General features: G+C 46.7%; 1 protein-coding gene across 2 annotated transcripts; it reads right to left on the bottom strand.

The window, feature by feature from the left end:
* Positions 1 to 141: 141 nt before the first annotated feature.
* Positions 142 to 18,632, bottom strand: LOC106579955 (uncharacterized). 2 transcript variants are annotated; one of them, XM_045702287.1, is made up of 4 exons: positions 18,297 to 18,632; positions 9,009 to 9,298; positions 1,780 to 8,928; positions 142 to 1,617 (listed from the first exon to the last, which is right to left on the bottom strand). In XM_045702287.1, exons 1-4 carry the CDS (start codon positions 18,379 to 18,381, stop codon positions 433 to 435), a joined length of 8,709 nt encoding a protein of 2,902 aa, XP_045558243.1. In that variant the 5' UTR covers positions 18,382 to 18,632; the 3' UTR covers positions 142 to 432. The 2 variants fall into 2 exon arrangements, with proteins under 2 accessions (XP_045558243.1, XP_014015885.2); XM_014160410.2 differs by having other exon boundaries at positions 142 to 8,928; positions 18,297 to 18,631.
* Positions 18,633 to 25,979: the final 7,347 nt, after the last annotated feature.

Here is a 25,979-nt window from a genome sequence, read left to right as displayed (position 1 = left end):
AATCCAAATTCACACAGGTTGGACTGATTCATGATTCACTGATTCTTGATTACCAAAAAGAGAAAATCAAATCACTCCACACCTTTATCTCTCTTGAGTGTAACTCACCTCTGTCCTGTGGCCTTTGTGACTGAACTGGCTTGATCTGTCTGTTGGGCTCGGTGAGGAGGTTTGGCTGGGGCTGGGCCTGGCAGCGGATGTCTAGGACAGGCACTGTGGTTGGAGCCTCCAGCCGTGGCAGAGACTCCTGGGTAGGCTGGGTAAGGCTGGGGGTCGAGGGCAGGGCTGACGTGGGTGGAGATGAGAATGAGTAGGGGGTAGGGGAGATACGGACACTTTCAGTGGGTATAGGGGGATGCTTAGGAAGGGCGATAGGGGTAGTAGAAAGGGTTGCGGAGGCTGCCTGAAGATTGGTTGATTGAGGCTGGGTGTCTAGGAGTGGGGTGACAGGCTGGACTGTGGTGAAGAGAGGCTGGGACTCCTGTATGGGGGTGGGGAGGTCCTCATCTGGCGGCACCATGAAGGTACTGGGGGGGAGGAGAGGAGGAGAGAGGAGAGGGGGGAGAGAGGGGGAGGAGAGGAGGAGGGAAGAGGTGGAGGAGAAGAGGATCTATTCTGTTCTGTAGGGGAGGCATGGCCACTCCCCACATTGTTATCGTTGATGTCCTTCCTGCTTTCTGTCTGGCAGCCAGGCAGCGGCCTGTTGTCAAGCATTTCCTGGTGCACTTCCATGTTCACTTCCTGGTTGACTAGGAGAGCGGGAGCGATAGGGCAGAGGTTGGAAGGACTAGGGGGAGTCGGGGCCCTGGAGGCGTTTCTGTTTTCCCCTCTCTTCTCGGACTCTGCTTCAGGTTTGCCCTTCACAGGTGTCCTCTGTCTGGTATCTGCAGCAGATTTTTGTCCCCTCATGTTCTTATTCTTTTGCTTCCCTGGTGGGGAGGTGTCTTCTAGGGTCTTGGCAGTGAGAGCTGGTTCCTGTGGGTTATCAGTAGACCCAAAGCCTGGCGGAGATTGTCTTTGCGGCTGACTGGGTCTGTCTCTGCTCTGCTTCCCTCTCCTCCCTGGCTGAGGAGGAATGAGGGCTTTCTTTGTGCTCAGCTCTCCCTCGGGTGTCTGACGCTGTGCAGGTTCTGGAACACTCTCTGTTGGAGAGAATCTCTCCTCTGCTCTCTCCTCCACCTCTCTTTCCCCTGAGATACAAACACTACTCTCCTGTCCTTCTAAGGCCCCACTCGTCTTTGGTTGGTCAATGTGCCTGTCAGTCTTCTGACCGCCACCACCCTCTCTTTGGCTCATCGTTTGTGGCTCTGTCTCCTTTGGCTGAGGCTGGGAACAGAGTTTTTGCACACTTTCTACCGTGTCTTTGCCCACTGATAGGGAAGATTCTTGGAAAACTTGTACCTTCTCTACTGTGTCTTTGCTCACTGATGGGGAAAATTCTTGGGAAACTTGGACCTTCTCTACTGTGTCATTGCTCACTGATTGGGACGTTTCTTGGGAAACATGTACCTTCTCTAATGTGTCGTTGCCCACTGATGGGGAAATTTCTTGGGAAACTTGGACCTTCTCTACTGTGTCTTTACTCACTGATAGGGAAGTTTCTTGGGAAACTTGGACCTTCTCTACGGTGTCTTTGCCCAATGATGGGGAAGTTTCCTGGGAAACTTGAACCTTCTCTACTGTGTATTTGCCTACTGATAGGGGAGATTGTTTGGAGACTTGGACCTTCTCTACTGTGTCTTTGCCTACTGATAGGGGAGATTGTTTGGAGACTTGGACCTTCTCTACTGTGTCTTTGCTCACTGATGGGGAAGTTTCTTGGGAAACTTGGACCTTCTCTACTGTGTCTTTGCTCACTGATGGGAAAGTTTCTTGGGAAACTTGGACCTCATCTACGGTGTCTTTGCCCACTGATGGGGAAGTTTCTTGGGACACTTGGATCTTCTCTACTGTGTCTTTGCCCAATGATGGGGAAGTTTCCTGGGAAACTTGAAACTTCTCTACTGTGTATTTACCCACTAATGGGAAAGTTTCTTGGGAAACTTGGACCTTCTCTACTGTGTCTTTGCCCACTGATAGGGGAGATTGTTTGGAGACTTGGACCTTCTCTACTGTGTCTTTGCCCACTGATGGGAAAGTTTCTTGGGAAACTTGGACCTTCTCTACCGTGTATTTGCCCACTGATGGGGAAGATTCTTGGGAAACTTGGATCTTCTCTACTGTGTCTTTGCTCACTGACGGGGAAGTTTCTTGATAAACTTGGACTTTCTCTACTGTGTCTTTGCCCACTGATAGGGGAGATTCTTGGGAGACTTGGACCTTCTCTACTGTGTCTTTGCTCACTGATTGGAAAGTTTCTTGGGAAACTTGGATCTTCTCTACTGTGTCTTTGCCCACTGATGGGGATGTTTCTTGGGAAACTTGGATCTTCTCTACTGTGTCTTTGCTCACAGATGGGAAGGTTTCTTGGGAAACTTGAACCTTCTCTACTGTGTATTTGCCCACTGATGGGGAAGTTTCTTGGGAAACTTGGGCTTTCTCTACTGTGTCTTTGCCCACTGATAGGGGAGATTCTTGGGAGACTTGGACCTTCTCTACTGTGTCTTTGCCCACTGATGGGGAAGTTTCTTGGGAAGTTTGGACTTTATCTACTGTGTCTTTACCCACTGATAGGGGAGATTCTTGGGAGACTTGGACCTTCTCTTCTGTGTCTTTGCCCACTGATGGGGAAGTTTCTTGGGAAGTTTGGACTTTATCTACTGTGTCTTTACCCACTGATAGGGGAGATTCTTGGGAGACTTGGACCTTCTCTTCTGTGTCTTTGCTCACTGATGGGAAAGTTTCTTGGGAAACTTGTACCTTCTCTACCGTGTATTTGCCCACTGATGGGGAAGATTCTTGGGAAACTTGGACCTTCTCTACTGTGTCTTTGCTCACTGACGGGGAAGTTTCTTGGGAAACTTGGACTTTCTCTACTGTGTCTTTGCCCACTGATAGGGAAGATTCTTGGGAGACTTGGACCTTCTCCACTGTGTCTTTGCTCACTGATGGGAAAGTTTCTTGGGAAACTTGGACCTTCTCTACTGTGTCTTTGCCCACTGATGGCGATGTTTCTTGGGAAGTTTGGACTTTATCTACTGTGTCTTTACCCACTGATAGGGGAGATTCTTGGGAGACTTGGACCTTCTCTTCTGTGTCTTTGCTCACTGATGGGAAAGTTTCTTGGGAAACTTGGACTTTCTCTACTGTGTCTTTGCCCACTGATAGGGGAGATTCTTGGGAGACTTGGACCTTCTCTACTGTGTCTTTGCCCACTGATGGGAAAGTTTCTTGGGAAACTTGTACCTTCTCTACCGTGTATTTGCCCACTGATGGGGAAGATTCTTGGGAAACTTGGACCTTCTCTACTGTGTCTTTGCTCACTGACGGGGAAGTTTCTTGGGAAACTTGGACTTTCTCTACTGTGTCTTTGCCCACTGATAGGGAAGATTCTTGGGAGACTTGGACCTTCTCCACTGTGTCTTTGCTCACTGATGGGAAAGTTTCTTGGGAAACTTGGACCTTCTCTACTGTGTCTTTGCCCACTGATGGCGATGTTTCTTGGGAAACTTGGACCTTGTCTACTGTGTCTTTGCTCACTGATGGGGAAATTTCTAGGAATAATTGGACCTTCTCTACTGTGTCTTTGCTCACTGACGGGGAAGTCTCTTGGGAAACTTGGACCTTCTCTACTGTGTCTTTGCCCACTGATGGGGAAGATTCTTGGGAAACTTGGACCTTCTCTACTGTGTGTTTGCCCACTGATAGGGACGATTCTTGGAATACTTTGACCTTCTCTACTGTGTCTTTGCTCGCTGATGGGGAATTTTCTTGGGAAACTTGGACCTTCTCTACTGTGTCTTTGCTCACTGATGGGGGAAATTCTTTGGAAACTTGGACCTTCTCTACTGTGTCTTTGCCCACTGATAGGAAAAATTCTTGGAAAACTTGAACCTTCTCTACTGTGACTTTACCCACTGATGGGGAAGTTTCTTGGGAAACTTGGACCTTCTCTACTGTGTCTTTGCCCACTGAGAGAGAAGTTTCTTGGGAGACTTGGACATTCTCTACTGTGTCTTTCCTCAGTGATCGGGAAGTTTCTAGGGACAGTCTGCCTGACTTGGAGTTGCTTGGTCTGATTTTATGGCTGAAGGATCCAAATGCCCCACCCAGCAGAGACAGAGCAGGGTCTGCCTGTTTGACTGCTGGGTTAATATCTGTGTTAGTGTTGGGTCTGGAAATGGCTGCCTCTACTGAACCAGGGCTCTGGTCTGAGACAGTCTGTGGTTTACCTCCTGGTGGTGAGACACGCCCAGGGCTTTCCATGGACGAGGAAGGCTGTCTTATGTCTGATTGGTGTGTTGAGCTGTCAGTTGATGTTGTTGGCCTATCGGAGGCTGCAGCAGCCTGTGATCTCACCTCTGTGAGTGGTATGTTTGAGAGAGACGCCCTCAGACTCACACTCTGGCTCTGGTGTTTCACCTCCTCTGACAGGGCATTCAGAGTCACACAGGTTGGCATTCCAGAGGATAGGAACACTGAGTCATTGTTGTTGTTTTCCTGCTCCTCCTTGTTTTCCGGGTGACTCTGCAAGTTGCTGACATCATCCTCTGGGAATTGGGAGCTTCCGTCCTCTCCTCCCCCTGCCTCTGATATCTCCTCGATGGACCTCCAGCTGGACAGGTTGGACTCTGGCACTCCCTCTCCCACAAGCTCGACATCTGCCATCTTGTCTGGCCGACCACACAGGCTGTTGTTGTCTTCTTCGTCCCCCATTATATCACCCACCTCATCCTCGTCTGTGCCAATATTGGGCAGCCCGGAGAGTGTCTGTCCAATCTTCTGTCCAATTGTCTGTCCAACTGTATGTCCCTCCACCTCATACAGTAATAGGCTCTGTGCCTCCAACCCACAGCCCTGCCCCAGAGAGAGAGATAGGGCCTCCCCTGGCCCCCAGGCCCCGGCCCCTGCTCCTAACCCCCTCCTATCAGCCCTCCAGACCCCATCCCCCCTCCTCCCCCCTGCATCTGTCTCTGAGTTCTCCCTCTTGGGAGAGACAGCCAGGGGTGTGTGAGGGGAGCCCAGGGCCCCAGGGCCCCCGTCCTCAGTGCTCAGGGTGTTCTCCCTCAGGTTCTCCTGGGCGGGGTCACATGGGAAGATGTCAGGGGTCAGGGACAGGTTGTCAGCCAGGTCAGGTGAGCTCTCAGGGCAGGAGGAGACAGGGATGTTGCTGGGGTTAGGCTCTTTCGGGTATGAGAGCAGAGGGACCCCCTTGTTCAGGTCGTTGGTGGCAGTGGTCCCTTCAAGGACCTGATGGGAGTCCACACCTTCAGCGCTGCGGTTCTCGTTCTTATGGTCCAGTTCCAGCACTGACACCAGAAGCGGTTTGGACCGGACTGAAGCTGTTGCCACCCCAAACACACGTGGGAGCGGCTTGCGGGGCTCAGAGGTCTTCTGTTTAGGCCGGGGTGTGTCTGACTTAGAGGGGCGTGGCTTAATGAGTAGTTTGAACGAGTCTCTGTCTGTCTGCTCTGTGTGGTCCTCGTCTGAAGTCTCTGTGCTCTGTTCATTATTCTCTCTCTCCGCACCGCTCTGTTTGTCCTTCCCTCTCTCCCCACCGCTCTGTTTGTCCTTTCCTCTCTCCCAAACGCTCTGTTTGTTCTTCCCTCTCTCCCCACTGCTCTGTTTGTCCTTCCCTCTATCTCCACCGCTCTGTTTGTCCTTCCCTCTCTCCCCACCGCTCTGTTTGTCCTTCCCTCTCTCCCCACTGCTCTGTTTGTCCTTCCCTGTCTCCCCACCGCTCTGTTTGTCTTTCTCTCTCTTTGCACTGCTCCTTTTGTCCTCCTCTCTCACCGTACCAGCCTGTACTTCCTCTGCAACTGCTTTGGCTCGCCCTGCTCCTGTTGCCAGGGTCACAGGGCTGTTATGGGATGGCTGGCTTGCCAGGGTGACAGGATTGCTGTGGGATGCTGTCTCCTCGATTGTAGCAGCAGGGTTAGTGTTAGGAGTATCAGCAGGGTTAGTGTTAGGAGTAGCAGCAGGGTTAGTGTTAGGAGTAGCAGTAGGCTTAGTGTTAGGAGTAGCAGCAGGGTTAGTGTTAGGAGTAGCAGCAGGGTTAGTGTTAGGAGTAGCAGCAGAGTTTGGGGTAGAGCATGCACCTGGGGTAGTTTTGGGGTTTGAGACTGTAGCAGGATTAGTGTTAGTGGTACAGGCCGTACCAGATTTAGCGTTAGGGGCAGGAGCACTGTTAGTGTTAGGGGTAGAGACCGTAGCAGGGTTCATTTCAGGTGTACATACGGTAGCAGGGTTAGTTTTGGAGGTTGAGGAAGTAGCAGAGTTATTTTGTGGGATTGAGGCTGTAGCAGGGTTAGTGTTAGTGGTGCAGACAGTAGCAGATTTAGCATTAAGGGCAGGAGCACAGTTAGTGTTGGGGTTAGAGAAAGATGCAGGTTTGGTTTTAGGGGTTAACACAGTAGCAGAAGTAGTCTTTGGGGTAGTGAAGGCAGGGTAAGGGGTTATAGAAAGTTTAGGGATAAGGGTAGAGACATAAGGGCTCTCCTGAGAAGGAGCGGGGACAGGAGGTTCAGAGGACTCTGAAGAGATCTCCATTTCACTCCCACTACTGCTGTTGGAGGACTCGGGGTGGGCTGATTCCGCAGGTTGGGCAGGTGCAAGTGCAGGTTGTGGTGGTCTGGGTCCTGGAGGATCCTCAGGCCGGGGCTCTTTGTCACCTGGGGGATTGATTAGGCTAGGTCTGCTCTGGGACTGGGACAGTTCAGTGCTGTGGGCCTCTGGTCTGGTTTCAGGCTGAGGTTTGGCTTGGTGTGGTTCTGTGTGTGGTTCTGTGGGTGGTCCTGTGGGTGGTTCAGCATGTCTCTCTGTGCTGTACAGCCGCTCATCCTCTTCACCATTATAAGAGGCGGAGTCTAGTGAGTCGTCAGTGTCGTCATGGAAACAGAAGGACTCATCCAGCCCTTCGTTGATGGAAGTTTCTGACAGTGAATGAAGGAAGGAGGCCGAGTTGTCCTCTTCAGCTGGGTCATTTACAGCCTTACCCTCACCCTCCTCCTCCTCTTCCTCATCCTCACCCTCCTCTTGATCCACCTCTTCCTCTATCACTATTTCTACTTTAGCCTCCTCTATCTCTACCTTAGCCTCCACTTCTTCTTCCTCATCATCTTCATCATCATCCTCCACGTCCCCCTCCTCCTCTCCGGCCGCGTATGCATCCACATCGTTCCCTTCGTTCCTGTCGTTTCCCTCTCCTCCCTCATTCCCCTCCTCTGTGGGGAAGAGAGTGATCTCCATGGAGTCTGCCTGGAAGAGGAGACTGGTGTGGAGGGGGAAGTTAAGCAGAGAGGCTGGGATCATACTCTCCTCTTCCTCCTCCTCCTCCATCTCTCCATCATCACTGTAGGAGCCTGGGAACAGCAGGAAGGTACCCATCTCTCCGTAAGGGCTGGAGTTATCCCCGTCTGACACATCTGGAGAGCAGGTGTCCATGGTAAGGTTGGAGGAGGCAGGGTTGACGCTGGAGGTGTGAGGGCTTAGGTTCCCCATATCTGGGGCGAAGGGGAAGGAAATGGAGGTCAGCCTTGGGGAGTCTGCTCCATCATCTGGGTTAGTAATGGGAGAGTAAAGCTCCTCAGACACACAGGCCTGCAGCTCCAGCTCCAGGCCTCTTTGCATCAGGGGATTTGAGTACTGCTGTCCCCCAGCCAGAGCATCCTCTGCTGGGCAGAGCGAGCCCTCCGACTCCCCTCCATCTTCCTGGGAGTCGGTGCTTCTGCCGCTGCTGCTCCTCAATGGGGAAGTGTCCTCTGTCACCCAGCGAGGGCGACAGCTACCCCTTGAGACTGTCGCTTCCTCACTCCTCCTCTCCCTTACCTCCCCTCTCAGCACCTCCTCCTCCTCCAGGATCACAGTTTCTGCTAGACCCTTATAGAGGCAGAACCGCCACTCTGCTGCTCCTCCTCCCTTCTCCTCTGCCCTCTCCCCTACTGCTCCCCTATCCTCCCCCACTTCGTCTCCGATTTCGGACAGCGAGCTGACAAAGCATGCAGGTGCCTCCTGCACCTCCTCTGCCAGGAGAAGATTGGGGGAGGTGCAGGGGGAGGTGGAAGAGGTCCAGCTGCCCCCCTCCGCCGTGACGTAGGAGCCAGAGGGGGAAGTGAGGGGGGAGCACAGGTCCTCACTGTCCGAGGGGGAGTTTGGTGAGAGGGGAGAGGCTGGGGAGCCGGGGTAAGAGCGGTGTTTGAGGTGTAAGGGGCGAGCAGCCATCTTGATGGGGGTGGAGGGGGCGGTGTAGTATAGGTCAGGATCCAGGGACGAGGGAACACCCACTCTCAGAGGGTCCACGGCATAGGCCGGCTCAGTGAAGGATAGGATAGCAGAGGGATAGGCTGGCTCGGACAGGGAGGGCATGGCATACATGGCACATACAAAAGGCATTTCGCCATAGGGAGACAGCCCTGCCTCCAAAGGGCTTAAGCTGCCCGTCAAGCTAACATCCACTGTGACTGGCTCTGAGGAGGGAGGGGAGGCAGGGATGAGGGGGGTTAGGAGAGGGGTGAGGAGAGGGCTAATGGGCAGGACAGGGCTTCTCTCCTGCTCTTGCTCCATCTTTGGGGTCAGAGGTGAATTGGCTCTCTCCTGCCCTGTGTCCAGTTGGGCCTTTTCTCCAGCCTCGGCCTGGGGCTCTAAGGGAGGCTTAGGGACCTCCAAGACTGGGCCTCCGGGCAGGGGTATCGCCTGGCTGCTCTGCCCGCATGGGCACTTCCCTGTCAGGGTTTTCTTTGTCTTGAGCAGGGCCTCCTGGCCCATCACCACCCGTGTGTTCATGTTCTCTGGCTCCTTGTAGTCGCTCTCCACCTCTGAGCCCATCAGAACCTGGAGAACATAATGAGAACGTTGGAAAAACATAAAGAGAAGAGTAGACCATTGGTAAACATACACACACATACACACACCTTGATTCTCTCCATCTTCACGGGTCCGCTGCGGCGTCCACAGGGTCCGTGACCTCCAAACGTCCCGCTAAGTCGGACCGTGTTACTGTGGCGACGGTCTGAACCTTCAGGCTGGGGTCGCGGGGTCGTGGAGGAGCTGGGTGTGGCCCGAACCAGCCGTGGCCCGAACAGAGAGGTGCATGATGGGAGCAGCTTCTGAGGGGTGCTGGGGGAGGGACTAGAGCCACTGTCACTAGGGGTCGAGCCACTGTCACTAGGAGTGGAATCAGTGGAGGCATGTCTGGTCATGTCTGAAAGAGGAGCGAAAAAGAAGAAACTGTTTCTGTAATGTTATGTCCATGAGGTCAGAATCACTAGCTGCTTCATGACGTGGCAACAGTAACTGTAATGGAAAAAAGGCAACTGGAATTTCAGTTTACCTCCTGAATGTATTAAAAATAATACAATTAAAACACAAAATATCTGTAATGGATGCTGTAGTCTCTTTGCCTTTGTTAAATAGAAACAGTCCTTTCAGCTCTCTCTTTGAAGCTTGTTCTCCCTCATTTACCGTTACACACACAGCCATACTTAGCGGATCTAGAATTTCACCTAAATGTCAGAGAAAACAAGTGACTGAAAAGACCACACTCACAGCAGGGTACACATCAAGTGGCATCAACATATCAAAAATATAATATCCCTACTGTCTTCACTTACAACCATCAACTACGGCTGGGTGAATGGAGTCCATTTACTGGTAGTGAGTTCTGAATGAATGAAATGTGTGCTCCCTCCATTTACAGGGCTCACTGCCCAGGGTAGTTCTTTATTCAGGTACTTTTCCTTCCACAGTAGTGACCCCTGACCCCCAAGGGAATGGAACACACCCTGAGTTTGCTGAAGTCTGCATATCTGGCTGTAGTACCTGCTGCTAGGGCAGTTGAGCCCGCACTGTGCACGAGTGTGTGTAAGCTTGTGCATGTTGGGGTTTTTCCCCTCTCCTCTACCCCTCCTCTCATCTTTCCTCTATCCATCTAACAATTCTTTGTGATGCATTGGAAAACCTCCCTGGTCTTTGAGGTTGAATCTGTGTTTGAAATGCACTGCTCGACTGAGGGACCTTAGAGATGATTGCATGTGTGGGGTACAGAGATGAGGTAGTTGTACAAAAATCACAAAGTGAGTCCATGCAACTTACAGTGGATATAAAAAGTCTACACACCCCTGTTAAAATGCCATGTTTTTGTGATGTAAAAGAATGAGACAAAGATAAATCATGTCAGAACTTTTTCTACTGTTAATGTGACCTATAATGTGAACAATTCAATTGAAAAACAAACTGAAATCTTCGAGGGGGAAAAATGAAAAACAAAAACCTTACAATAACCTGGTTGCATAAGTGTGCACACCCTCTTGTAACTGGGGATGTGGCTGTGTTCAGAATTAACCAATCACATTCAAACTCATGTTAAATAGAAGTCATTACACACCTGCCATCATTTAAAGTGACTCTGATTAATCACAAATAAAGTTCAGATGTTCTAGTAGGATTTTCCTGACATTTTCTTAGTTGCATCTCAGAGCAAAAGACATGGTCCGCAGAGAGCTTCCAAAGCATCAGAGGGATCTCATTGTTGAAAGATATCAGTCAGGAGAAGGGTACAAAATAATTTCCAAAGCATTACATATACCATGGAACACAGTGAAGACAGTCATCATCAAGTGGAGAAAATATGGCACCACAGAGACATTACCAAGAACTGGACGTCCCTCCAAAATGTATGAAAAGACGAGAAGAAAACTGGTCAGGGAGGCTTCCAAGAGGCCTACAGCAACATTAAAGGAACTGCAGGAATTTCTGGCAAGTACTGGCTGTGTGCTACATGTGACAACAATCTCCCATATTCTTTATATGAATGGGCTATGGGGTAGGGTGGAAAGACGGAAGCCTTTTCTTACAATGAAAAACATCCAAGCCCGGCTGAAGTTTGCAAAAACAAACATCAAGTCCACCAAAAGCACGTGGGAAAATGTGTTATGGTCTGATGAAACCAAGGTTGAACTTTTTGGCCATAATTCCAAAAGGTATGTTTGTACACTGCACATCACCCAAAGAACACCATACCCACAGTGAAGCATGGTGGTGGCAGCATCATGCTTTGGGGCTGTTTTTCTTCAGCTGGAACCGGGGCCTTAGTCAGGGTGGAGGGAATTATGAACAGTTCCAAATACCAGGCAATTTTGGCACAAAACCTTCAGGCGTCCGTTAGAAAGCTGAAGATGAAGATGAAGAGGAAGTTCACCTTTCAGCACGGCAACGACCCAAAGCACACATCCAAATCCACCAGAAGAAGATTAACGTTTTGGAATGGCCCAGCCAGAGCCCAGACCTGAATCCAATTGAACATCTCTGGGGTGATCTGAAGAGGGCTGTGCACAGGAGATGTCCTCGCAATCTGACAGATTTGGAGCGCTTTTGCAAAGAAGAGTGGGCAAATATTGCCACATCAAGATGTGCCATGCTAATAGACTCCTACCCAAAAAGACTGAGTGCTGTAATAAAATCAAAAGGTGCTTCAACAAAGTATTAGTTTAAGGGTGTGCACACTTATGCAACCAGGTTATTGTGTTTTTTTGTTGTTGTTTTTTTCCCCTCAAAGATTTCAGTTTGTTTTTCAATTGAATTGTTCACATTATAGGTCACATTAAAGGTGGAAAAAGTTCTGACATGATTTATCTTTGTCTCATTATTTTACATCACAAAAACCTGCCATTTTAACAGGGGTGTGTAGACTTTTGAAATCCACTGTATGTGACTTGTTAAGCAAATTTGATTTGAAATGTTTTGTCCTGAACATATTTAGGCATGCGATAACAAAGGTGTTGAATACTTATTGACTCAAGACATTTCAGCTTTTAATTTTTTATTAATTTGTAAACATTTCTAAAAACATAATCTACTTTGACATTATGGGGTATTGGAGAAAGAGAGAGAAAAGACAAGAGAGAATGAAAGGAATTGAATAAAGAAGAATTCATATTGATTGATGGGTAACATCGAGAACATGCTGGTCTTGTGTGATATTCATCCCAGATCCTGCAGGGGCGCTACATGCAGGGTGTCTGTTGCCCTCTTCCGTTGCTTGATGCTTGATAGTACTACAGCTAGCACAGTTCGATAACTTCACTAGCTACTTCATGTACAACTTGAAAATACCATGCTAACACTGCTCTCAGTGCTTAGTGGTAAAATGATGGCCAACATGGTAGCTAGCTTATGCTCCTCCTTCTCTTATTTGAAATGAGGCTATTGTTGCTAGCTCTCGTCTTTCTCTTTGCACTTTTGCTCTCTCTCCTCCTCATCTTTCTCTCTTTTGCTCTCTCTCTTGCTCTACCTCTCTCTCTCTCTAATCAGACACTCAGATTAGCCATAGGCTAAATGGAGCCATTATTAGATTACCGCCTTTCCCTCGACACACACACACTCCACTCCAGTGACTACGCCATCGTCTCCATAACCTTCAACAGGAACGAAGGATCATTTTGAGAGAAAATGACAGAATGGAGGAGAGGAACTAGGGCAAGAGTGCGAGTGGAGGAGGGAGTCTGGATCAGTCAGAGAGAGAGAGAAAAGCGAGAGAGGGATCGACAAAGGGGGTATTTTCCATTCTATTATGATCCGCTCTGCTGCTCCTTACTGATGTTACGGTTCTGCAGGATTTAAATGAAAACAACACACTAGACTCCTTATGAGATTTCCATGAAATACCCTGAGTCCTGTCATGTACTGTGTGTGCACAGGCCAAGGTTATTATAGTAAACGAAAATGAAAACAAAAACTAATCATGAAAAAAACAACTTAGTAACTGAAATAAAATAATTAACAAATACGTTTGAAAAACTAAAACTATCTTCGACTCCTAAACTAACTAAAATAAAATAAAAACCATCATGAATTATGTTCAGTTTTAGTTTATCTTCTAAACTTAGGGCATGTAGTACTAAAGTCAAAAATAATTGGATAGGTGTAAAAATGGGCAAGAGTTTCTTTCTCCCATATTTTTTGCACCAGTCTCAGCACCATTCCTTTTAAATCTAAGTCACATTGAGATTGACTTTATAATTTAAACCTAACCTAACCTATGACCTGACCCTTCAACTAATGCATTTACCAAAGATTATCTATATACTGACAAGAGATGGGACTCAATGCTCTAACAATGGGAATAAATGTCAGAAAAGGCTGAAGGCAGGCGGGAGGAGGTGGGAGCAGGCTGGAACATTCTAGCCAATAAGAGAGCAGATTTGCATGTGAACAATGGGCACATCTCCGATATAACATAAAAATATATATATAATAATTCAAATTGGAGACTTATATTTCCCTCACTAACTTTAAACATCAGCTATCTGAGCAGCTAACTGATCGCTGCAGCTGTATATAGCCCATCTGTAAATAGCCCACCCAATCTACCTACCTCATCCCCATATTGTTTTTTTTACTTTTCTGCTCTTTTGCACACCAGTATTTCTACTTGCACATCACCATCTGCTCATCTATCACCCCAGTGTTAATTTGCTAAATTGTAATTACTTCGCTACTATGGCCTTCCTCACGTCATTTGCACACACTGTATATAGACTTTTTTCTATTGTGTTATTGACAGTACGCTTGTTTATTCCATGTGTAACTCTGTGTTGTTGTTTGTGTCGCACTGCTGTCATGTCCTGACCATAGTGAGTGGTTATCTTCTATGGTAGAGTAGATCAGGGTGTGACAGGGGGTGTTTGTCTGTTTTTGTATGTCTATGTTCAGTTTCTAGTTTTGCATTTCTATGTTGGAGTTGTTTGGCATGACCTCCAATTAGAGAGAGCAGGTTGTCGTTGCCTCTAATTGGAGGTCCTATTTAAGTTGATGTTTGTTTCACATGTGTTTGTGGGTGATTATTCATTGTGAGTGTACTTGATCCTCCTGCGTCACGGCTTGTTGTTTTGTGTATATTTTGAAGTGTTTTGCATTCTCTTTCACTGGTTAAATAAATATGTGGAACTACGAAAACGCTGCATCTTGGTCCGCTCCTTCTAACAGCTGTGACAACTGCTTTGCTTTATCTTGGCCAGGTCGCAGTTGTAAATGAGAACTTGTTCTCAACTAGCCTACCTTGTGAAATAAAAAAATAATAAAATAAAAATGGCTCCAGCCTCCCTAAAACCTCCCTAAAAACTGAAACTAAATAATATACAATTAATACTAAATAAAAACTAGCAAATCAGGTCTGAAAATGAGCTGAAACTAAAGTGAATTGCAAATACAAATCGAAAAACCAATAGAAATAAAAACAAATAAAAAAGCACTAAACTATAAAAACCTTGGTACAGACATAGGGATATTCACACACAAACACTGACCAGAGAACAGGACTTTATTCTCTTCTCTCAACTGGGCCATCGCCATGCACAGTGACCTCAGGCACGTGCATGCGCACGCATGCGCACACACACACACACACACACACACACACACACACACACACACACACACACACACACACACACACACACACACACACACACACACACACACACACACACACACACACACACACACACACACACACACACACACACACACACACACACACACACACACACTTGCTCCACCAGGAACACAAATATCACTTACTGATGGAGTATGCGGACTCTCTCTCCCTCCCTCTTTGTTTATCTCTGATAGCCCATCCTCTTCTGCTGCATTTCTCTTTGTCCTCTTTCCCTCCCTCCTTTTATCCCCCCTCTATTTCTTCTTTTCTCTCCTGTCTCCCCCTTCCCTTTCCCTTCCTTCCTCTCTCTGTGCCTGTGGTCTAGCTAATAGCTAATATCGTCAGCACTTAGCTGCACTGTCTCTATCCCTTCCTAGGCCCAGGCCCAGGGTGGTGATGTTTATCACTGGATTGTTATGCTGAGTCATGTCACAGTGTGTGCACGCACGCGCGCACGCACACACACATACACAAATTTGTCACAGAGATGCATACAAGGACACAATAAGACGTGCCACTCTAAGGTTTCTTTGTTTGTGTGTGCGCGTGTGGCTCTGCCTACACCCACATGCTTGGAGTGTGCAGGCCGCAGCAGGCTGGAACTGCGTCACAGAGGCTGCTTCCACGGTCTGTCAGGCCCCAGAGCGAGCTTCTTCAGCCTTCACTCCAAGACAGTCCCAGGCCTTGAGACAAGCCCCAGGAGCCTACTGCCTCACAATACCTCTCTCCAGCTCTCTGCCTCTCCCCCTTTCTCCCTCCCTCCCTCCCTCCCTCCCGCTCTCTCTCTCTCTCCCGCCATCATCCTATTCTGCTGCCTTCTCTTCTCATCTAACTATAGTGTTCTCAGTGCAGGATGCACTCGTTTCAAAACAGTGATGTTTCGGATTGAAAGGCCTTCATCAGAACATTCCAGGAACAGACAAGACAATGTAAGGATATGATTTGTATTAAACCTAAACTAGTAGGATGGGTATTTTACGAAAAACTAGTGGCAATGCAATAATACATAGACTAGACATCTTTCTCCAAAAAGCCATCTGGATTACATCACATCATTAGTGCCAGACCAGCAGAGTTGATACATGCTGTCTGAGACGTACACCTAATCTCTTTACTATACCCGTACAGCACCTTATACCATAAATCCCTTTACTATACCTGTACAGCACCTTATACCAGAAATCCCTTTACTATACCTGTACAGCACCTTATACCATAAATCCCTTTACTATACATATACACTATAGAACCTATACCTAGGGCCAGGAGTTTTGGGGCACTTTTTGAGGCATTGTGCATTTACAGCATTGTCTACTAGTGTTGCTGCAGGTAGGACATTTTCTGTAATTGACACGAGTTGTCTCCAATCAATCAATCAATGTCGGGTTGTACGTGTGTCCAGTGACTGTCAAGCCAACAACTTAACTATTGCGCCAAGAGGTCTGAACCTCTTGATGGGCTCACTAGGTGTTTGGTTAAGGTCGCTTCACTGCCCCCTTCCTTCAGGAGAGTGTGTCCCCAGACTCCCCACACTTCCCTCACGTGTACACACCTCTTGGATGGCCTCACGGGCTCCATCCCACCTCTGACACCAATGTAGCGAATTTGGGGTGTAGCCCCAGCCCGGGACTTGAACCCAGATACAGCGACTGTTAAGGCAACACCTTAATTGTTATGCCAACACCAAGAGGTTCCTCTTGGCATGACGATTAAGGTGTTGGCTTGACAACCACTGGACCTGGGTGCAAGTCCTGGTCGGGGCAACCCTCCCGAATTTGCTACGATATACTTCCAAGGTTGGTTTCTTTGACTCTCCCATTTAACTGCCCAAATTGACCTATTTTTAGCTACAACTTTCGATTCCGTTCGAAAGGATCAGCTTCAGCAAATTGAGGTGTAGAATCACTCTTCTACAAATAGTATTCCCTGCAAAATATTAGGTTTGGTGCAATTAAGATTTGCAGAGCTACGCACAACCAGACATTGATTGATCGGAGGAGACAGCATGTGTCAATTACCGAACATTTTCTACCTGCAGCAACACTAGTGGACAATGCAGGTAAAAGCACAGTGCTTCAAAACTCCTGGCCCTCCTGGCCCTACCTATACACTCTACTGTACAGTCTGAACCTATACAGCACCACTGTACCTATACAGAACCCTGAATGGAGAGGAATTGTGGGTGGCCTTGCTCAAGGGCAGGATCAGAGATCCAGTTCCATTGCCATTTTTGAGTCTCCCAGCCTGGGGCTTGAACCAGAAACCTTTCGGCTGCTGGCCCGCCACTTCTAACCTCTATGCTACTGTACCTTATACCCCAACTGCCTCTACTGTCGGAGAGATAATACCCTAACCCAGGGATCATCAACTACATTCAGCCGCAGGCCGAATTTTTCTTGAGCGGATGGTCGGGGGGCCAGAACATAATTACTAATAATTTGTAGACTGCAAATTAACTGCAAGAAGCCCAAACAGATATAATATTTGACTAAAACAATCATTTCAAACCTTGCTTACATTTGTATACATCATACATTATATCACTTCATGTCTCTCTATTATGCGTGGGAATACATGGGAACAGATTTCTTAAATTAAAATCACTTGGAGTGATTTCCTCGTATTTGGTAGTCTTTTATGACCAACAATGAAAATCCCCCCCAAAATAAACATGATATATTTATTTTTTGTGGTTTTATTTGGGGGCCAAATAAACCACAAATAAAACCTAACCCTTACATTGTACTTCTACTGTCTGAGACATACATTTATCCCCCCAGTGTACTTATCCCCCTTCACTTCAACACAATGAACTCACAAACAGAATACACAGGTAAATACACAGTCTGGGAGATGCAACTCCTATACTCTAACTTTACTGTCAAGTACAGAATCTAACATAGAATACATCTATTGTCTGCTAGACACAAACCTACCAGATGCAACATACCAACAATACTATAATAACCATATTGACTACATCATCTCATCAATAGCTATGTTAGCAGTAAGTAGCATACAGTGACATGTACACACACAGTTCCAGTAGTCGGTGTCTTATCTAACATGAACAATTCGTTTTCAAATGCTCTGCTTTACCCTACATCAGTCCATGTCTGAATCTGTTCCTTCAGTATCTGGCCCTGCTGTTACTGTGTGGATGCTGCTGCTGAGTACGGTGCTGTGTCATGTCCCTGCATGCTGAGACTGGGGGAAGGGAAGTAACGGACGAGAGAGAGAGAGGGAGGAGCTGTTCCACTCTGCCCTGAGAAAACACATCGCCACTGGGCAGTGGGATGGGGCTGGGGAGAGACTGGGGGAAGGGGATGTGGGTATGGGGTTCGTGAGGGGAAAGGGGAATATGGAGCTGGGGCTCGGGGTCAGGTAGGGGGAAGGGGATGTTTGTGGGGTTAAGTAGGGTAAGTGTTGTGGATGGGGGGGTCTGGGGTGAAGGCTAGGGTGCTGGAGCTGGAACTAGGACTGGAGTGGGGATCACAGATAGACAGACAGACAGACAGACATGACCCAGCTCTACCTCTCTAATCCGTCAGTCTGTTTGCCTCCCACATGGCAGTATAGCAGGTATCTATTATCCCTCCTCTACCAGCCTCTCTGTAACTCCAACATCTCCTCCTCTCCCTAGTGTCTCACATGCTCCTCACCCTCCCCGTCTCTCCTCTGCCATCTACACTCTCCCATGTCCTCCTTCCCCTCTCTCTTTTCCCCCCTCTATCCCGCCTCCCCCTCTCCACCCAGGTGGTCCTACCTGGTTCAGGCAGGCCTGTCTGCTCTGCTCCAAGCTCCGGATGTCTTTCTTTGGGGACAGATCTGCGAGAGCTCTCCCCCGGCATGGCTGTCTCTGGATCTCTCTGGTTCTGACGCAACAATAACTCCACACCACCCAGCAGCCAAGGTGAACAGAGAGAGAGTGCGCAGTAGAGGGAGGGGCAGAGAGAGAGAGAGAGAGAGAGAGAGAGAGAGGGTGAATGCTCAGCGACCTAGCACTCAGATCTCCTGCAGCACACGTGTGTCTATATGTGTGTGTGTTAGAGAGAGAGTGCATGCCTCTCTCTGTGGTGCAGCAGAGCAGAGCCGTGATGATGCTATGAGTGAGAGTGTGTTTGGGTCTCGCGATGCTGCCAGTGTGTGTGTGTGTATGTGTGGGCGCATGTGTTTGTGTGGAATCTGAGAGGGAGCTGCAGTATTCTCTCTCATTACCCATCTGAGCTGCACTGCCTCCCTCCTCCCCTCCCTCTTTCCTTCCCATCCCTCTCTCCCTCCCTCTCTCCTTCCCATCCCTCTCTCCCTCCCTCTCTCTCTCCCTGGCGATGACTTGATACTCAGCGATGATGTCAGCAGATTTCTGCTGCTGTCTGAGTGCTGCCCCCATCCTTACAGGAAGGTACTGCAGAGACAGAGGGCTACAGAGAGGGTGTGCGGAGAAGATGGGCTATTGCAGAAAGAGAGATGGAGGAAATAACGGTTGTGAAAGGGAGATTGAAGGAGAGTTACAAAGAAAGAAAAGAGAAAGGGGGACTTTCAGTCTCCTCCCCTTTTCCATTTGTCCCCCCCAAAACCCACAGATCACAGGTAGTTTCCATGGCCACCCCAAGCTTCCCACGCTGGGTGTGTGTGTGTGTGTGTGTGTGTGTGTGTATCAGGGGGTTTCTGCGTCTGCTCTGCCAGCTCAACAGAATCCGCTGTCTCCTCTCTCTGCCAATTTCAGCCCGGCTGGCATTCATACATCAGCGGTAATATCCTCCTCTCTCATCTGCTTACTCATATTTCTCTGCTCCTTGCTGACCTGAGGTCAGCAACACACAGAGACATACTGCCCTCAGGCAGGATCTGGTCTCTATGACAACACAGTTAATACTGGGACAGCTGGCTGGCTGGGCTCAGAGGTGGGGTGATGAGATCAATCAGTCAATCAACCAACTAACCAATCAATGGAGTTACTTAGCAGCTCACTCTCTACATCGCAACATGATCTCAACACTCATGGGGCCAGAGTTCGAAATGAACCCTCGGAGCCTTTTGAATTATAGCATTTGGCTCCCAAGTGGCGCAGCAGTCTCAGTGCAAGAGGTGTCACTACAGTCCCTGGTTCAAATCCAGGCTGTATGACATTTGGCTGTGATTGGGAGTCCCATAGGTCGGCGCACAATTGGCACAGCGTCGTCTGGGTTTGGCCGGGGTAGGCCGTCATTGTAAATAAGAATTTGTTCTTAACTGACTTGCCTAGTTAAATTAAGGTTAAATTAAAAATATATATATTTACTTACATGTTGGAGCTGCTACAGAAATAGAATATGTAGATCAGTCATGATTCTCTCTTTCATGTGTTACAATCTAGAAAGTGGTGTAAAAATACTTCAAGGTACTACTTAAGTAGTTTGTTGGGGTTTTTGTACTTTACTTTTTATATTTTTTTACAACTTTACTTCACAACACTCCTAAAGAAAATAATGTACTTTTTACTCCATACATTTTCCTTGACACCCAAAAGTACTCGTTACATTTTGAATGCTTAGCAGGACAGAAAAATTGTCCATCTCATACACTTATGAAGAGAACATCCCAGGTCATCCCTACAGTACTTCCTCTGATCGTGCGGACTCACTAAACCCACATGCTTTGTTTGTAACTGATGTCTAAGTGTTGGAGTGTGCCGCTGGCTATCTGTAAGTACATTTTTAAAAAAGAAGAAAATGCTACCGTTTGGTTAGCTTAATATAAGGAATTTGAAATGATTTATACTTTTATTATATGTAACTAATTACATTTACTTTTGATACTTAAGTATATTTAAAACCAAAAACTTTTACTCAATTGGTATTGTACTGGGTGACTTTCACTTTTACTTAAGTCATTTTCTATTAGGGTATCTTGACTTTTACTCAAGTATGACAATTGGGTACTTTTTCCACTACAGATTCTAGGTGAAATAATAAATGGAAACAGAATCTTAAACATCCTGCTTTATCATTATAGCTGAGCACACATGCTCCAAATCATCGCTAAGCAACTCAACTACATACAGTGCAGTCAAAAAGTATCCACACCCATTTACTTTTTTCATATTTTGTTGCGCTACATTGAGATTTTGTGTCACTGGCCTACCCATAATGTCAAAATGGATTATGTTTTTAAAATTCTTTACAAATGAATTAAAAATGAAAAGCTGAAATGTCCTGAGTAAATAAGTATTCAACCCCTTTGTTATGGCAAGCCTAAATAAGTTCAGGAGTAAAAATGTGCGTAACAAGTCACACAATAAGTTGCATGTAATGTGAGCAATAATAGTGTTTAACATGATTTTTGAATGACTACCTCATCTCTGTACCCCACACATACAATTATCTGTAAGGTCAAACAGTGAATTTCAATCACAGATTCAAACACAAAGAAGAGCACCTATTGGTAGATGGGTAAAAAAAGGCAGACATTGAATATCCCTTTGAGCATGGTGAAGTTATTAATTACACTTTGGATGGTGTATCAATATACTCAGTCACTACAAAAGATACAGGTGTCCTTCCTAACTCAGTTGCCGGAGGGGAAGGAAACCGCTCAGGGATTTCACCATGAGGCCAATGGTGAAAACAGTTACTGAGTTAATGGCTATGATCGGAGAAAACTGAGGATGGATCAACAACATTGTAGTTACTCCAAAATACTAACCAAAATTACATTGAAAATAAGGTAGCTTGTACAGAATAAAATATATTCCAAACATGCATCCTGTTTGTAATAAGGCAGTAAAGTAAAACTGCAGAAAATGTGGCAAAGAAATAAACTTTATGTCCTGAATACAAAGTGTTATGTTTGGGGCAAATCCAACACAACATCTCTTCATATTTTCAAGCATGGTGGTGGCTGCATCATGTTATGGGTATGCTTGTCATCGGCAATGACTGGGGAATTTCTTTGCATAAAAATAAACGGAATGGAGCTAAGCACAAGCAAACCTCTAGATGAAAACTTGTTTCATTCTCTTTTCCATCAGACACTGGGAGATGAAAAAATCTTTCAGCATGACAATAACCCAAAACACAAGACCATATCTACACTAAGGTTGCTTACCAAGACAGGGAATGTTCCTGAGTGGCGAGTTACAGTTTTGACTACAAATCTACTTTGAGGCTTTAAAAGTGTTCTTACACTATGATTTTGAACATTCAAAGCAACTGGGAAACGTCCACGGCAGGCATTGTTGTAGCGTTAGCTTGCTCTATACCTTCTGAGTGATAGGATTCACGAGCACCACCACCAATCAGCCTACACTACTGCACACACCCATTGTTACTATGCCAACTATTGTTGCCATGTCATCAAATAACTGCTGTCTGGACACACACAAATCCGATTTGGTCACTTATAACTTGCTGTTTGCAAAGTCAGTATTCCAAAACGGATTTGAAAAATTAAATTTGAGCATTAAGGCCTGCAGTGTGAACAAGGCTTTAGAAACTTAACCAGAAAGACTCACAGCTGTAATCACTGCCAAAGGTGCTTCTACAAAGTATTGACTCAGTGGTGTGGATATTTATGTAAATTAGATATTTCTGTATTTAATTTACAATACAATTTGCCATAAAATTCTAAATACATGTTTTCACTTTGTCATTATGGGGTATTGTGTGTAGACGGGTAAGAAAGATATATTTTTTTAATTCAGGCTGTAACACAACAAAATGTGAAATAAGTCAAGGGGTATGGACGGCACGGACACAACAGCGGTGTGTGTGAGCCGATCCCTGTGGGATACATTCAGCAACCCCCCCGACAACACACACACACCACTGACCCATCACGTTTGATAATAAATACGTCTTATTAGCTGCATCTTGTGAAGAGAAGAATCCTCTGGCTGAATATCACACCATCAGGATGCCAATGATACCATAGAAGCTCATCCAACTCAACGTCCTCTCTAAACACACCGTGAGGGAAGTCAAGACCTACCAGAGCCATAGATAATGTGCTTGTCCACATTGCAGCCAACAGTGCAGGCGGATGATGTCTGACCGGCTTTCGGAGCCATCATCGACTCAGTGGGTTTTGTCCAACATGTCTCCGGACCTACTCACTGCCACAGTCATACTCTGGACCTTGTATTGTCCCGTGGAATAAATATTGTGGATCTTAATGTTTTTCCTCATAATCCTGGACTATCAGACCACCATTTTATTACATTTGCAATCGCAACAAATAATCTGCTCAGACCCCAACCAAGGTTAATCAAAAGTCATGCTATAAATTCTCGGACAACCCAAAGATTCTTAGATGCCCTTCCAGATTCCCTCCACCTACCCAAGGACGTCAGAGTACAAAAACCGGTTAACCACCTGAGGGACTAAATGTAACCTGGCGTAATACCCTAGATGCAGTCGCAAAGCTAAAAACAAAAAACATTTGTCATAAGAAACTAGCTCCCTGGTATACAGAAAATACCCGAGCCCTGAAGCAAACTTCCAGAAAATTGGAACAGAAATGGCGCTACACCAAACTGGAAGTCTTCCGACTGGCTTGGAAAGACAGTACCGTGCAGTATCGAAGAGCCCTCACTGCTGCTCGATCATCCTATTTTTCCAACTTCATTGAGGAGAATAAGAACAATCCAAAATGTATTTTTGATACTGTCGCAAAGCTAACTAAAAAGCAGCATTCCCCAAGAGAGGATGGCTTTCACTTCAGCAGTGATAAAATCATTAACTTCTTTGACGAAAAGATCACGATCATTAGAAAGCAAATTACGGACTCCTCTATAAAGTTCAGTTGTCCTGAGTCTGCACAACACTGCCAGGACCTAGGATCAAGGGAGACACTCAAGTTTTTTAATACTATATCTCTTGACACGATGAAAATAGTCTTGGCCTCTAAACCTTCTAGCTGCATACTGGACCCTATTCCAACTAAACTACTGAAAGAGCTGCTTCCTGTGCTTGGCCCTCCTATGTTGAACATAATAAATGGCTCCCTATCCACCGGATGTGTACAAAACTCACTAAAAGTGGCAGTAATAAAGCCTCTCTTGAAAAAGCCAAACCATGACCCAGAAAATATAAAAAATATCGGCCTATATCGATTCACCCATTCCTCTCCAAAACATTTTTAAAAGCTGTTGCGCAGCAACTCACTGCCTTCCTGAAGACAAACAATGTATACGAAACAGTTCAGCCTGGTTTTAGACCCCATCATAGCACTGAGACTGCACTCATGGAGGTGGTAAATGACCTTTTAATGGCGTCAGACCAAGGCTCTGCATCTGTCCTCGTGCTCCTAGACCTTAGTGCTGCTTTCGATACCAGCGATCACCACATTCTTTTGGAGAGACTGGAAACCCAAATTGGTCTACATGGACAAGTTCTGGCCTGGTTTAGATCTTATCTGTCGGAAAGATATCAGTTTGTCTCTGTGGATGGTTTGTCTTCTGAAAAATCAACTGTAAATTTCGGTGTTCCTCAGGGTTCCGTTTTAGGACCACTATATATTTTACCTCTTGGTGATGTCATTCGGAAACATAATGTTAACTTTCACTGCTATGCGGACGATACACAGCTGTACATTCCGATGAAACATGGTGAAGCCCCAAAATTGCCCTCCCTGGAAGCCTGTTTTTCAGACAAGGAAGTGGATGGCGGCAAATGTTTTACTTTAAAACTCGGACAAAACAGAGATGCTAGTTCTAGGTCTCAAGAAACAAAGAGATCTTCTGTTGGATCTGACAATTAATCTTGATGGTTGAACAGTCATCTCAAATAAAACTGGGAAGGACCTCGGCTTTACTCTGGCCCATGATCTCTATTTTGACGAACATATCAAGAATATTTCAAGGACAGCTTTTTTCCATCTTCATAACATTGCAAAAATCAGAAACTTTCTGTCCAAAAATGATGCAGGAAAATTACTCCATGCTTTTGTCACTTCTAGATTAGACTACTTCAATGCTCTACTTTCCGGCTACCCGGATAAAGTACGAAATAAACTTCAGTTAGTGCTAAACACGGCTGCTAGAATCTTGACTAGAACCCAAAAATGTTATCATATTACTCCAGTGCAATCCTCTCTACACTGAATTTCTAAGCAAAAAGCTGGAGGCAGGGCTTTCTTCTATAGAGCTCCATTTTTATGGAATGATCTGCCTATCCATTTGAGAGACGCAGACTCGGTCTCGACCTTTAAGTCTTTATTGAAGACTCATATTTTCAGTAGGTCCTATGATTGAGTGTAGTCTGACCCAGGGGTGTGAAGGTGAACGTAAAGGCCCTGGAGCGACGAACCACCCATGCTGTCTCTGCCTGGCCAGTTCCCCTCTTTCCACTGGGATTCTCTGCCTCTAACCCTATTACGGGGGCTGAGTCACTGGCTTACAGGTGCTCTTCCATGCCGTCCCTAGGAGGGGTGCGTCACTTGAGTCACTGACGTGATCTTCCTGTCCGGGTTGATGCCCTCCTCGGGTTCATGCCATGGGGGAGATCTTTGTGGGCTATACTCGGCCTTGTTTCAGGGTAGTAGTTGGTTGAAGATATCCCTCTAGTGGTGTGGGGCTGTGCTTTGGCAAAGTGGGTGGGGTTATATCCTACCTGTTTGGCCCTGTCTGGGGGTATCGTCGGACGGGGCCACAGTGTCTCCCGACCCCTCCTGTCTCAGCCTCCAGTATTTATGCTGCGTCAGGGGGCTAGGGTCAGTCTGTTATATCTGGAGTATTTCTCCTGTCTCATTCGGTGTCCTGTGTGAATTTAAGTATGCTCCCTTTAATTCTCTCTCTCTTTCTCCTCTCTGAGGACCTGAGCCCTAGGACCATGCCTCAGGACTACCTAGCCTGATGACTCCTTGCTGTCCCCAGTCCACCTGGTCATGCTGCTGCTCCTGTTTCAACTGTTCTACCTGCGGCTATGGAACCCTGACCTGTTCACTGGACATGCTACCTTGTCCCGGACCTGCTGTTCTGGACCCTCTCTCTACCGTACCTCGTCTCTAACTCTGAATGATCGGCTATGAAAAGCCAACTGACATTTACTCCTGAGGTGCTGACCTGTTGCACCCTCTCTAACCACTGTGATTATTATTATCTGACCCTGCAGGTCACCTATGAAGGTTTGAACATCTTGATCATGTTCTGTTATAATCTCCTCCCGGCACAGCCAGAAGAGGACTGCCCCCCCCCTCAGAGCCTGGTTCCTCTCTAGGTTTCTTCCTAGGTTCTGGCCTTTCTAGGGAGTTTTTCCTAGCCACCGTGCCTCTGCATTGCTTGCTGTTTGGGGTTTTAGGCTGGGTTTCTGTACAGCACTTTGTGATATCGGCTTATGTAAAAAGGGCTATATAAATAAATTTGATTGACTGATCTACAAATCACCTTGCATCATGAATAAATACTTATTATTTGTAGATCAGTCAGTCACAATTTACCCACAATGGATCACAGATTTGATGCTCTCAAACA

This window comes from Salmo salar, chromosome ssa02, assembly GCF_905237065.1.
Source record: "Salmo salar chromosome ssa02, Ssal_v3.1, whole genome shotgun sequence".
Lineage (NCBI taxonomy): Eukaryota > Metazoa > Chordata > Actinopteri > Salmoniformes > Salmonidae > Salmo > Salmo salar.
The sequence above is the reverse complement of the archived record's forward strand: the minus strand, read 5'-3'. Positions and strand labels throughout refer to the sequence as shown.